General features: G+C 46.4%; 1 protein-coding gene and 1 long non-coding RNA gene across 2 annotated transcripts; one reads left to right on the plus strand and one right to left on the minus strand.

Annotated features, from left to right (window-relative positions):
* The first annotated feature begins 362 nt into the window (after positions 1 to 362).
* On the plus strand, positions 363 to 7,928 carry LOC125324351. The gene is made up of 2 exons (XR_007202945.1): positions 363 to 4,947; positions 6,789 to 7,928. It is a non-coding gene; the product is annotated as an uncharacterized LOC125324351 (long non-coding RNA).
* On the minus strand, positions 7,351 to 9,837 carry RPS19BP1 (ribosomal protein S19 binding protein 1). The gene is made up of 4 exons (XM_048300019.1): positions 9,755 to 9,837; positions 9,526 to 9,666; positions 9,157 to 9,254; positions 7,351 to 8,038 (listed from the first exon to the last, which is right to left on the minus strand). The coding sequence occupies exons 1-4, from the start codon at positions 9,801 to 9,803 to the stop codon at positions 7,904 to 7,906; spliced, it is 423 nt and encodes a 140-aa protein (XP_048155976.1). The 5' UTR covers positions 9,804 to 9,837; the 3' UTR covers positions 7,351 to 7,903.
* Positions 9,838 to 14,139: the final 4,302 nt, after the last annotated feature.

The following is a 14,139-nucleotide window of genomic DNA, read 5'->3' on the forward strand; positions in this document are numbered from 1 at the left end:
GGGTCTTCTAAAGTGCCCAAACCATGAGCAGGAGCTGTCAGACTGGTGTGAACTGGGCCAGAGGGGTGGGGTTACTGTAGTGCTTTTACTGATGGGTCACATTCCTGTACCCAAGTGTGAAAGTCTTGGCTTCTTCAGCCAGCCACTAATGAGTCAAATTTTAAGCTCTAAATACAAATTTGACTTTCTTCTACCAAGGCTACAGGCATCAATGTGTGCTCAATTTTTTTTTTTTTGCCACTGCTACCCCCATCTAACAGCACTTAATCGCTTTGGCATTTGGACATGCACGTCCTTTCCGAGGAGTTGATTCCTTCTCACTTGCACTGGAATGGCTCCCTGAGCTGCTGAGCTCAGGTGCCTGGACATCCCAGCCTGGCTGGCTCATACATGCAGTGCAGTGGCATCAGGGCTCCAGCCAGTGCTGGAGTGGAGAGGGAAAAGGTTCTTAAAGGAACTTTCAAGAAAGGTTTCTCCACTTGCATCTTGACATTTCAGCTCCTTATGCTCTCAAGTCAGGGCTACAGTCCTCCATCCTTGCTCCTTGCCCAAGCCATTACCTGACGTGGGATAACAGCCGTGTGGGGTGCCCTGGTGTGTGAAGGCTACTCCAGCGGATGGATGGCACAGGTGGCTGTTGGCAGCAGGAGCCGATTGCTGCCATGGAGGGCTGGGTTGGCCAGGCCCTCAGTGGCACCTGTCTGTGCCTACAGCTGTGCCTGGGTGGCTGAATGCCATTTAAATTACAGCAAGAAGGCTCCGTGTCTGGAGTTAGGGCTCATGCCACACTGAGAGTGGGGTGGATAACTAAGGCCTTCCCCTTGGTTTCATGAGACAAGGGGTGTGAGTAGTCTCAAATCTCCTGGGTAAGGGTGCTGGTGACCATGTACTGTGTGAATGGGATGCACTGCAGACTGGAGGCAGCAAGCAGGGACAAGGGACTCTCTTGTGGTTTAGGAGGCAGACCAATGTAATAGGTTTCCTTCAAATCAGCTGCACCAGCCAGGTTGGGGATGGGGATAATTGGAGAAAAGCCCCAAGATTTTGGTCAAATCTACACCTGAGGTGACATTGTGCTTGGTCTCAGTTGAGCCACAGAAAACATAGTAACTGCTATGAGTCTATGAGCTGGTGGCTTCCTTGTGCAGCAGAAAACCCTCCACTCCTCCTCATACCGATCCCCCTTTCCCATCACAGGGCAACCACCTCCTCTTCCCTTAGAGCCTTAGCAATTTCTGCTTACACCTGGCAGTACCTAGGGCTGAGGGAGCAAGCAGCACGTGTGTTTTGCTGCCCTTACTCAGTTCTCCCAAAGCCTGGAAACATTGTCAGCACATTTATCCCTTCCCCACCCCATGGCAGGGTTGTCTGTGAGCCACTCATGGCTAAAACAAATTTTTCTTCGTGTCCATGCTCTGCAGGCAGATGAGGCAGTGTCTGAGCTGGCCAGTAAGTACATGATTCTGGTTCCTACAACCCTGCAGAGAGTATGCAGGTCCAATTTACCAAATTACACTCACTCCAGGGAAGGAAGATCAGAGCTGGAGCAGGCGAGAAGGAATGCGTGACGCATCCATGCCGCTTTGCTCTCTGCAGCCGTGTGTGTGCTTTACAGAACACCTTGTAGGAGAATCAGAAACCTGCCCTTAAAGAGCAGTCAGCACTCAGTGCTTGCCGAGGCTCCGAGCTTGTGGCTTTGCAGAGGCAGCCCATATGGCAATCTCATGCAACGCCTGCTGAAATGACGCCGTGTTTCCATACTTAGTAACTTAGTTAAGATTATACAGGGGCTGGAGATCAGGGCTGACTCTTCCTCTGCAATTTTTATCTAGACTTTTCCTCCAGGCTTCAGTTAGGCACAGCAAGCATCACACCACTCTGCAGCCAAGCAGCTTGTCCAGCCTGCAGCAGGAGCCAAGGAGCACCCAGGACACTGTCACAAACTCCAGCCTACAAGGGTAAAAAGTCTGATAGCCTCCTGCCTAGTAACTGATTTTACATTTTGCAAACTGCAGGAGCTCTCTCCTTTTTCTCACAGCCTCACAGAACAAATGTGCTTCCACTGAATCCTTGCAGCTTGCATAGAGCATGATACCATGTCCAGAATTAGATTGTAGTGCATGAAATGCAGGCTTTACCTACTGCCAGAGGAGCCTAGTTCTTCTACAACCTTAGAAACAGCAGAATTCCCCCAATCTGCATTATATAGCAGCTATTTAAATCTGAAGTTGGCACAGCTGATGGGATTTCTGCCTCGGTTATTTCTCCTCTGAATTAAGGGCAGTGAAGTAGACTTCACACACACAGTATGCGTGACCCTCAGGCTCCTATCCCTCAGCCAATTTTGTGCTTCATGGTAAATAGGAGTCCAATGTTCCCCCACATAACCAAACAACCTCTTGCAGTTCACTGCTTGCAAAGCCTCTTCTCACAAGCTTGTTTCTGCTGTTACCACAATATTTATGACTCCCTTCCTCTTCACCCTGCCTTTAGAGAGACCCAGGTGCATGCCCTTCTCTTTCAAAATGAAAAGGGGAAACCATCACTGCTGACAACTTCTTCACATGCCTGTGTGGAGAATCAGATGCACCTTTGCAGCATGCTTACAAAAATAAATCCACAGCTGCAGTGTTGGGGAATGAAGAAAGAATGATGATAAAATCTTTCAAATAGCTTTTGCCCTGGCAGAAAGCCCAGAAATAGCTGCAAGGACAGGCTGTCCTTTGGGAGATGAATGCTCCTCCAGTGCTCCCGAGCTGGACTATAGAAAGAGAATGTGGCTGATTCTGATGGAAACAGTTTCACACAGTGGTAGTCCATTCATAGCCTTTTTTGGGGAGTGGCAAATCTATACATTTTTGGCCAGAAGAATACCAGTTTTCTTTATCTTCCCATAGACATAGGCCTTCAGAAAAAAACAGGTTCTCTATTGTCCTTCTATAGGCATAATTTCCACCTTGGGCATACTAATTTTTTCTCAGTATGGTCCAAGTAGCTTCTGGGGATATCCTACCTTCCTCTGTCCTGCTGTATTCACAGTCTTGCCATGCAGTCCTGCACATAAAATCCTGTTACACTTCATTTCCAGTGCAAGGGACATCTCAGGGTCTTACCATGAGCATCCCTTGCTGGGCCAGAAGTGCTTGCCTTTGCTGACTTTCCCATTGAAATGCTTCAAGCCCTGAGAATTAACAGAGGAATTCAGTCCCCTGACCTAGGCAATACTGTTTTGGCTGCTCAAGTATCCCAGGTATGCTGCCTTTGCGTTATTTTCGGTGCACTCATGCAGTGTCATAAGTGAATGAAGTCACTGAATGAAGGAAGCTGGCTGCACCCACAAGCTCCAATTTCCCTATTACAGAGGTGCATGTCCTCCAAGTGATGGCCAGCCGCCTCTCATTTCTCCTTCAGCTGCTCTCTTCCTCTTTTTTGCACACACACACCCTTTTAAGGAATGGCAGGAGCAAGTTCCAGGCTCAGCAGATGCATCAGCTTAATTTATATAGGGCAGAGAATCTCCCAGTGCTGAAACTCCTCTGCATCTCCATTGCAGTGTGCAGGAAGGTGGAGAAAGAGCCCTGGTCTTTGCCTCCCATTAAAGGAGATAAATGATCTTGCTGGCATGCAAACAGTGCAGCTCAGGACAGACCAGCTTGGCTACAGTACTGCTTAGCCCTGCCAACAGCTTATTCCTTCAGAAAAAGGTGCATCTAACCCTGTAGACAGCTGCAGAGCAACCTTCATGATTTTTATGTCCCCTGCCCCCACCAGTTAGTGGCTGGCTCTGTTAATCCTATTTAACATAACTATTGATAGACATGCAAACCTTTAATCCTGCTCCAACCTACCAGCCCTTCAGCCTGCCTTGGCTGGAGTTCCACGTTTTGAGCTGTAAGCAGACAGCAGGCAGCCTGCCTTCTTTCACACTCCTCATTTCGGCTCGAATTGATGGGTCTTTATGTCTCAAAATGAGAAACTTCCTTTTGCTGTAACTTTTCTGAGTTATTCAGGGCCCTGCTGCTGTGCACCCTTTTTACAAAAACCACTCCCCTTCCTGAGGTGTTCAGGAGCCTGTAAGTGCTGATGTTGTGTTGATCATCATCAAGACTGAAATGTAAGGCCGTCATGAAAAAAACCTCAGAGGGTAAGATTGGCTAAGGTTTTTAGGACTCTTCCCCACCCCTTGATTTTCCCCTATAGCCTTTTCAGTGTTTTCAATCTCATTTACCTGAACAAGTTCGTTGGCATCCAGGTTTGTTACTGCTATGTCATTTCAGAGGCAAGAAGTTGGTGTCCTGAACAAACATGTTTTCTTGGTTTACGTTTGCAGTCCTCCCCCCCCAGTACACACATAGTGCTGTTAGTAGCTGTTGTTGCTTTCTGTGGTAAGGATGTGGAGGCTTGCTGGTACAGCAGAGGCTGTATGGGCTTACATTAGCTTGTACCCACTGGAACAAATTTCCTTTTATTTGCTTTCCATTCACATAACAAGGAAGCAAAAGGCCATTAAGACGCTTGATGAATCTTATTCACACTAAGCTAGCTCAAGGCTGAGCATCTGGGAACTATTCTAAACAGCTTCCCTGGAAAGGTTCTACCACACTAATAACACTCCAGAGCTTTTATTTGCATTCATATGAAAGCTGCCGCTGCTGCCGCCCATTCTGACTCCCTGCTGCGTGTGGGTGGAGATGCCCTGTAGGATGGCACCCTCACCATTCCCTAGCTCAGCTACCTCTATTTTCTGCTGCAGGATGCTCAGCTGGTGTCGCAGAGCTGGGAAGGGAGCCAGCAGCCTGATGAGCTCAGCGAGCACGCGGCGCTGGCCCAGCAGCGCTGGGACACGTCCCTGCGCCGCCGCTCGCAGATGTGCGGGGAAGAAATGCTGTCCAGCAGGTCCAAAGGTTGTTGTGGGCTGCAGCTGTCAGCTTCCAGCATGGGAAACAGGTTGGAGGCCAACTAGGAAAAGCAGCTATGGCAGCTGCTGCTTCCCTAACCCCTTCTTGTCTATTCCATTGGGCAGAGAAGTCTGGCTGCAAAGAACAGAGATCACGGAGTCATAGTGTGGTTTGGGTTGGAAGGGACTTTAAAGATCATCTCATTCCAATCCCCCTGCCAGGGACACCTTCCTCTAGAGCAGGTTACTTGAAGCCCCCTCCTGCCTGGCCTTGAACACTTACAGGGAGGGGGCAGATTGCTCCAAGGCAGCTACCTCCTGGGGTTCCACCACGCCAAGGAGCCAGCATGCTCTGGGCATGGCTAGACAGACAGCTGGGAGTATGAGAAGGTGCCTGGCTTTAGCTTAACACCAGGCACATACAACAGGTTGATACCTGTTCTGCTCTCTCATTTGAAGATATTCCCCTCAGGGGGCACCACCTGTCCTTACCTACCCACTACTCAGGTGGCATTGCTCTTCTTTCCTAGGAGCTCCTACCCTGCCAGACAGGGGGAAAGCCAAGGCTGGAATGTGTTAGATCTTTGCCCTTGCAGATGGTATCTCTAGAGCCACCATCCACTTCTGCTTCTTTTTCCTTCCTCCCACAAAATAAAGTTGAATTTATTTAAGGATACTGTTGACCGTACAATCAAGTTTAGTTTCAAATGGCAAAATTCAGTCTGTCAGGAAGCTTTACCCTCCTTGACAACATAATTCCTCAAGAAGTATGTTGATACTTGTGTTGGCTCTAATAGTCTTTCCAGCCAGTAATGAGAGCTGCCACCCAACTTTGAAACTCCTCTGATCTGGGTTTTATTATCCTTGTGGAGAACTGCTCTGAGCCCCACTTTAAAGTTCCTCATTAACTTTGAAAGAAGAGCTTTCCTGTTTGCTTACATTTGCAAACAAACAGGCTGCGTTTTGTACAAAGAGAGTGAACCACATTACCCTCCTGCCCTTTTCTGGAGCAAGGAAGGAAGGTTTTGCTTCCCTCAGCCTGCGGGAGAAGGGCCCAGGGGCTGAACAACCACAGAAACAAGGGTACGTAGGAGGAATGGGTAGAGGAGGAGCAGGAGAGGACATGAGGGATCTCTGTAGGGTCATAGGAAATGCCAAATACTGAAGATGAAGGCTTGAAACAAAATAACGCCCCCAAAATCTATTTCTTTCTGCCAAGTTGTGGCACAGCCATCTTTTTCACACAGTTAATTACCCTCATGACAGCTCCACACAGAGTTGTGTTAGGCCAGCTTACATGCACTGCAGCAGGCACACAGAGCAGAAGTTTTAGGGAGACGCGCTGAATACACATTTTGCTCAACTATTTTTTCCAACAATAGTGCTTCCATTCTTTTAAAAAGGTTTGTTTTGTGGGTTTTGTGGTTTTTTTTTTTGGAAGCAAGAAAAAACTAAAAAAAGGGGAACTGTTCTTTGAACTGTTCTTTGAACTGTTCTATATTTACCACTTTTGGCTGCAGATCATTGAACTTGATCCTATTACAAGAAATACCCTCCCACGTGCTATTACCCAATTTCCAGCACACACACTTCAGTATGCTCACTATTTCCCCTGTCTGGAACTCATACATTCAAGTAACCTTTCCTCCCATGCAGACAAGAGGAAAAAGAACTCAACGGAGGAGGCACAGGCTTAAGAGGACAGCACCAGGAACTGTAATCAGAGGGCAGGGAAGGGATAAGTGAATTCCTGCCTGTGCTGGCATCAAGCAGCTGCTGCTCAGGTCAGACGAGCCCCTTGTAATCACCTCCTGAGCCCAACCAAAGCTTGGAATTAGTCCTTCTCCTTAGCTGTTTTTTTCCCAAGGGAACACATTTCCCATCTTCTTAGGTAAGGCACAGGAAAAAGCAGTGCCAGAAGCTCCCCAGAAGCACATTCAGAGTGGTTTAGTGAGGAAGTTTCTGGAACAACACTCCCACCTGCTGGGCCTTCTCTTTGTTACAGCCGGGGGAACTTTGAGAAAAAACAACCTCCCTTCAACCCAGCACCACAAGCTCGGGCTCAGATTTTAATTTGATGCTGAGACTAACACAAGCCCTCCTGGCTACAGGACCTGGCAACACTCAGCAGTGGTGCCCTCCTGGCATGGCTAAATCTCGGTGGGACACTCTGCTATAAACATCCAAAGGACAGCTTTCTCCATGTGAGAGCTCTTCCTTGCAGAGAGGGAAGACTGTGAGTAGCCAAAATGGAGGAGTCATCTCCATTCCAACCTGCACTCTTTGAAGGCCTAAGCATGTCAGAGAGATGATTAAATATATGTGTCAACATGAATCAGAGAGGCCATTCACACAACTGAGTCATCCTAAAGAGAGGAATGCTTGGATCACAGCAGTGACACGGTTCGTCTTCATCACCTGCCATAATAATCACTACTACAAAGGCAAAGAGAGACAGCATCTGCAACAATTATTTAATCAAATGACATATAAAAAGTTTTTGCAGTGACTGACAGACCTGACAGGGGCTGTAATAAGAACCCAAACTGCAGGGTTACTCAAGTTTAACAGTCTTTCAAAGCATCCTTCCCTTCCAGAGATTTACTAATGCTGGTCCAAAACATTTCTCCATTCAGATACAGTACTTTCAATGCTCCCTGCCAAATAACACAGGTAGCGGGAGCCTTATATCCTGAGGAAGGGGAAAAAGATTTTTATTTGGCTTAGTCCACCCTTCTACATCAAGAATGCAAGACATGCTGGCTGCAGGAAGATGATTATAAGGACAACACAGCTCAGAGCCAAGAGCGCCTCTGTGGCTTTAGCTGCCCAGCAACAAGCTCTGCCCAGACCAGAGCTGCTCTGCAAGTCCGACACGGAGGTACTTGCTGGCAGAGGCACATCCCCATGTGCCATCTCAAACACACTGAGGAAATGCCCAGGCCTGCGTGCCAGGCTGGAGAAGCTGCAAAAAGGCTGGAGCTGCAAGAACCCCCGTCAGGATGTTTATGGTATCCCAAAGTATTCCCTCTCAAATTTACGGAAATCTTCCTCGGTAAACACAGTGCCTTCGGGCTTCTTCTTTTCTGTCTTCTCTGGAGGCTGATCCTTGGACTTCCTACCTCTGTTCTGAGCAAGAACCTTCAGACAATACAAAGATGGAAAAAAACAACAGTCATTGTTATCCAGACCAAACCACAAAACAGGGATTCTCAAGCTCACCTGCAGCATCCCTGCTGTTCTACAAGAACCCTGCTATTTTCCAGAGTGCCTCCAAAGAAAAGTGAGAGGCAAACCACTGATGTTAACCAAAGCAGATCACTGGGACAACAGCAGATACCAACTTGTTATTTGGAGTCAAATATGAAAACTACTTTCTAATAATTGTCACAGAGATAAAAACATTGATTTCAATTCAGAACTTTCTGAAACTATGGCCTTCTTTTTACCCCCTTTCCCCATGACACAACCCAAAAACCCAACAAGTTTGTGGAATTCCCTCAGCATTTTCTAATACACTGTCACCTCCTGGCACAATCACCAGCCTGAGAAACACTGGCCTAAACCAATTTCATTTATTTATGTATGTTAACAGCCTGTATCTCATATTAACAGCCCAAGGTTCTAGCACTGTCAGCTATTCCTCTCTTCAAATCCTGGCATGAGACTACCTTTTAGGGAAGACCACTCAAGAAATTCTCAAGTTATGAGAAACACCATTTAAGAGGCTAAGTAATTCCTATTACATGAGCCAGCAGCACATCTGGTTCCTTGTTAATCAGCCTCCAGCTACAGAGAAGGCCAGTTTGATCGACAGAGTAAGGAGGAGGTCTGAACCAGGGCTCCTCTGCCAGCTGAAACTACAAAATATCTTTGGTAATTAAGAAAAGCCAACAGCTGCCAGGATATTTGAGGAACATGATGTAGTGTGTGGCATCCCTGCCTATGGCAGGGTGGTTGGAACTGGATGATCTTTTAAGGTCCCTTCCCACCCAAACCATTCTATGATTCTGTGATTTTTGCCTAGTATCAGAGAACATCATTGGGGACAACATATCAACAACAGTTTAAAGCTTAGTAAGTTGTTTTTCCAGTGCACACGGGAATTCCTCAAGGCCATTTGTAGACAGAATCTTGACTCTCTTGTGCAAGGTATAAATTTGGAAGATCCAGGGATGATTCCCATTCATTCACCTGTGTTCCTCAGTAGAAACAGACCCCCCCCCCCCCCCCCCCCCCGCCAGAAATTACACTCTTACTTGTTCTGTGACGGTTTTGTCTGCAACAACCCGTCCCTTCAACATGTACTGCAGGTTTTCTCTCAAGTGATTCACAGGCTTCTTCTTATGGTACTCCTCTGGGGCAAAGAAGAAAGGGACAAAACTCATCACCTGCTCATCCAGGCAGCTCACAAGGAGAGACACAGGAGGATCAGCAAAGCCCCGGGAGAAAGACACCGCTACAGCTCAGGGATAGGGGTACGCCCACAAATGAGGCTGCGTTTAAAGTGAGCGACACCAAGAGGGCATGCAGGAGAATGGGATGGGATGGATACAGCGACCGGCAGCGTGGCTGCAGGACACCACAAGGGTGCCCGGTGCGAGGGTTGCGGAGGGGTCGGGACTCACCTATCGCCGACTTCACGACTCTGCCCTTAACCGTGGCCTTGTTCCTGCCAGGCTCCGGTGCCCTCTTCCTCCGCCTCGCCGCGCCCGCCGCCCTGGGGCCGGCCCGGCCTCGCTGGAGTCCCGGCGGCGCCTTTGCCCGAGCTGCAGCGGGAAGAGGAACGGAGTCACTGCAGCCGTACCGGGGAGCCACCCTGCGCCCGCCCGCCCAGCCCCGGCCCCGCGGGCTCACCCGGCGGCTCCAGCAGCTCCAGGCCGCGGCGCAGCAGCGCTGCCGACATGACCGCGCCGCGCCCGCTCCCGGCCGCCCCCACAGCGCCCCGCGCGGCCCGGCGGGCCCGGCCCCGCCCCAGCGCCTGTGAGGGGCGGCTGCGCCGGCACCGCCGGCTCCGTAAGCACGGACGGACAGACTCCTGTCGGTGGCGCCCAGCGACAAGACACGGAGCAGTGGCCGTCAGCTAGAGCATACGAATGTTCGCCTCAAAGCGAGGCAGAACTTCTCCGCGTTTAAGGCGGCAGAGCAGGCTGCCCAGGGAGGTCGTGGAGTCTCTGTCTCTGGAGACACTCAAAATCATCTGGACATGTTCCGGTGTCACCTGCTCTAAGTGACCCTGACTTGGCAGGGGTTGGGGCTAGATTATGTGAATATCAAGATTATTTGAAGTCAGGGTGTTCTTTGATGCAAGATCTTTGAATACTTTCAATGCTAATCAGCAAGAATAAAGATTTAATTAGTGGAACAGGCAGCACCCAGCATCCCTTAGTCAAGGACATCCAGGAACTAACAAGCTTTAAGGAGGCAGTAAGTCCAGATGTTCTGTGTCAGTAGATCAGATAGCAGTTAGTATTCCTTACTCAAGGATAGCCTGGAACTAACAACCTTTAAGGTTGTATAAAATCAAGATGTTGATGTATATCTATTGATGCCCGAAAGATAGGCTAGAAATAAATCCCCATAGACCGATGTCTATAGAGCAGGTATTTGTTCATTGCAGCGCTGGTGGTGAGGGGGATTTTTCCTCCTAACTCACCCGCCTTTGTCAAGTGTGGTGGTATATTTATACAGTAAATTTTGCTTTAATGTTGCTATGTCATAACAGCATCATCACATACACACAGGAACTAATTTACATAGCATGATCCCATGGTTATTAGATAATTCTTTGCACTGCGCATGCACTTCCCCAATTCGGGGGTCTTCGGGGGTTTTTGATGAAGGCTTTTAAAGTCTTCTTCGCATTTGTACTTTTCAACTTTGGGGCATGCGTAGTTATGGTGCTCTTCAGTCCATCTGGTCTTAACTGGCCTAAATTCTTTGTTTTGTGGCTAATTGGCTTTGGCTTGCCAATTTCTCATTAGTACTACACTTATCTATCTCTAAAACTATGCACCTGGTAAGTTTTTGTTTGTTTGTTTTCTTTTTCTCTATTCTGCACATAAACAACTAGTTAACTATATACTAGCCATTGCATTGTATAAAAAGTTATTCATATCAGATTATTTGGGTACCAAAAGTGATGATTCAGGTTATATAAGCATCAGGTTATATAAGTATAGAAGTTATGATTCAGGCTACATAAGTAAAAGCTGTGATTCAGGCTATGTAAGTATAGAAGGCTATGCTTCAGGTTATATTGATATTCTTCAGGGTTTTTTTGATAAAAAGTCATGATTTAAGTTATACTGATATTAGGTTACATAGATATCTTATAACCCAAGCTATATAAGCACTTTGTTACTTTGACCTAAGTTATATAGACATCACTATGTGTACACTGCTAACTTGGCAAAATACTCAAGGTCCGTGTATGTTGTCTGTAATACTAAAAGTCGTGCCTAAAGGTCAAAAAGATTCCTGCCCAGGTGAAGGCCCTTCGCTTGAACCTACAGAGATGTTAGCTGGCGTTCTGTAATTACTCTTTCTAACTCACCACGACACAGGGGCTGTAATGGGAAAGTTACAAACCCTGAACTTCTGCCTCTAAATGATGGTGTGGGAAGTCCAGTGGGTGTGCTTGGTTTGTGGAATGTCACCGAGCACCCGGGCTCACGCAACTCTGAAATAAATAATCAAAGTCTCTCAAAGTGTGTAATTATTGGCTTGTTGCACACTGGGTAATGAATCTGATTTTGTGGACAACACAATGGGTCCTGCCATCACAGGGGTCATCACAGGAGGCCAGGAGGAAAGGGGATGGTGTCATGTTTTGTCTCAGTAAGGCCCCAAAATCCAGATTTAACTGTGCTAGACTCATCAGGCAGAGAGGTTGTCTCTGCCATAAATTGCATCTATTTTTCAGGGTTACTTTAGTCTATTTGTTTAAAGCTTTCTTTTCCAGTTTTCACCCCTCTAGAGACTTCATGCTAATATCTGCTAAATTTAGCTATCATTTGAATAAAGCTTATTCAATTATAGCCAGTGCTGCCAGTAACAAGCTGACACCGGAGGAGGAAAGAGGTTTATTCTCCCTCAGACATGTCCTGCAGGGAGAAAGGGATACAAATGGCTCTCATTGTTTCTCATAGTAATGATCTGTAACAGGGACTGATAACAGTTAAACCTCGGTTTATTAAAAGACAGTCATTCTCTGGAAATTGTTCTCCAGCCCCTGCAGATGTCACCTCAATGCCTGTCTTTTATTGTTCCTTCTCTTCTGAATCCCGCCCTGGATGGATACTGGCATCCTGTGTCAGTTTCTGCTGATGGTGCTAATACATTTTTCTGGACAGGACTTGTGTGGTGCCTATTCCTGGCTTCAGAGCTGGGGAACGTTAACTATTTACTGCTTGTTCAGCATGTCACTTCTCACTCTTAGTTTTCCCTTTAATGAGCTATATATTTTTTATTGATTTGGAGGGACAGTCACTAGGTATGTAACACTTCGCCATTTTCTTGTTTTCTGTTCATAGGTGGTGGAAAATTGAACCTGCTCAGCTTTCACTCCCTGCCAGATTTGTCCTTCCAGTTGTGTGAAAGCTCACAAAATTACAAGGAGGTTATTGTAGCTTTGTGAAGAAACTGAACAAGCCATGAGTTAATAGCTTATTGCTGAAATTGAAGAAAACAATAGAGAATGTTATAGTCAGCAGAAAAGTTGTTACTGCTTGTATACCCAGATTATCTTCATCTTGGACAGAGTGAGATAAATGATAGCTGCCAATGCCATGGGGAAGGTATTTTCAAAAATACTTCATCAGTCAAACACTCTCTTTTAGCCCCTAAAATACAACTTACAGGTTCTGTGTAAGTTGTTCATGGTTTCATATTGCATAGTATATTCAAGATAGCTTATTCTACTGATTAAACACAACGTTTGTATCATTTATTAGGATCACCTATACATTGTTACGCATGCTTTGTGTCAGAAGGGTGAAACCTCATAAATGCCTTATGCAGGCATCTGATGCAATAACATCTTTGTTACCAACACTGCAAAAGATGTTTAACAAATTAGTGTGATAGAAGCTGCATTGATTTATTATCCTGTTCGTGGAAAACATATCCCCTTTTCTACCTCAAAAGTAAACCATTACCAATACCATCTCATTTCCATTGCTCTTGTGCCAATTAATAATGCTCTCAGCTGTGTAGGTCTCTCAGAAAATCTGACTCCCTTCTTATTAAATACCTTTAGTAGCAAGGAACCATAATACAGGCAACTCCTCCTTCAACCAGCAAGGCTGGGCACAGATTTTAGTCAGCAATTACCTGCAGAATAAAATTTAATGAGCACACAGGGGTCACTTTGCTGAAGAAAGAAGGCAAGGCGCTTTCTTTAACTGCATTGTCTCCTACCTCAGAGTCTGGTCAGGCTCTTGAAACTGGTTAGTTCACCAAGAAGTTAAATGGATGCACACATTGTGGTTTGACCATTCCCCAGGTTTAGATCTGTTGGCAAAGACCATGGTTTAACGTAGGCTGTGGGGTTTTTAACACTTTGTGAAATCACGTACCTATTATTAATACATTACATTTCTTGGTCTCCTTTTAACAGGATCTGGCAGCTTTTCTCAGGGCACGATTGTTGCTGTTTCTCCTGACTCTGTTCTGACTGCAGCTGTGCTTGGACTTACCAGACATGGTGATTACGGCATCTGCCCTCTCTCTGCTGGGTGGCTCTGGTACAACCAACACCTGTCACACTCCTGCAGACAGAGGTGCAGAGCCTTCCTTTGCTCTTTGACCTTAGTAGAGAATTATGCTCACAACTTTTCCCCACATGGCTAAACAAGATAATTTTGTTGGTTTGTGTTAGGGATGTACAATCATCTCTTAATGTGAACTGGATTTTGCCTGTATAGTACATGTTACTTCTACTATAGCTGTGGAATGTAGGCATTTGGATCACATAATCTCTTCTCCATGTCATAAACTCTAAAATATCCTCTGCTGACCTTAGATTAAGTCAACTACCTGTTTCTGGTAAATCTGCTTTATGCTGAGCACAGCATATTAAATGCTGTATTTCTCTTTGCAGGAGCTTCCATGGCTCCTTATGTCATCACGATGCATACATTTAACTATGCCTTTCTTTTACTCAGTCACTGTTGAAAGCAGTTGAGCAGACCCTACAAATAGCTTTTTCCAGACTAGTATGTACTATTAAAAACTTAATG

This window comes from Corvus hawaiiensis, chromosome 4 (genome assembly GCF_020740725.1).
Source record: "Corvus hawaiiensis isolate bCorHaw1 chromosome 4, bCorHaw1.pri.cur, whole genome shotgun sequence".
In the NCBI taxonomy this organism is placed as follows: domain Eukaryota; kingdom Metazoa; phylum Chordata; class Aves; order Passeriformes; family Corvidae; genus Corvus; species Corvus hawaiiensis.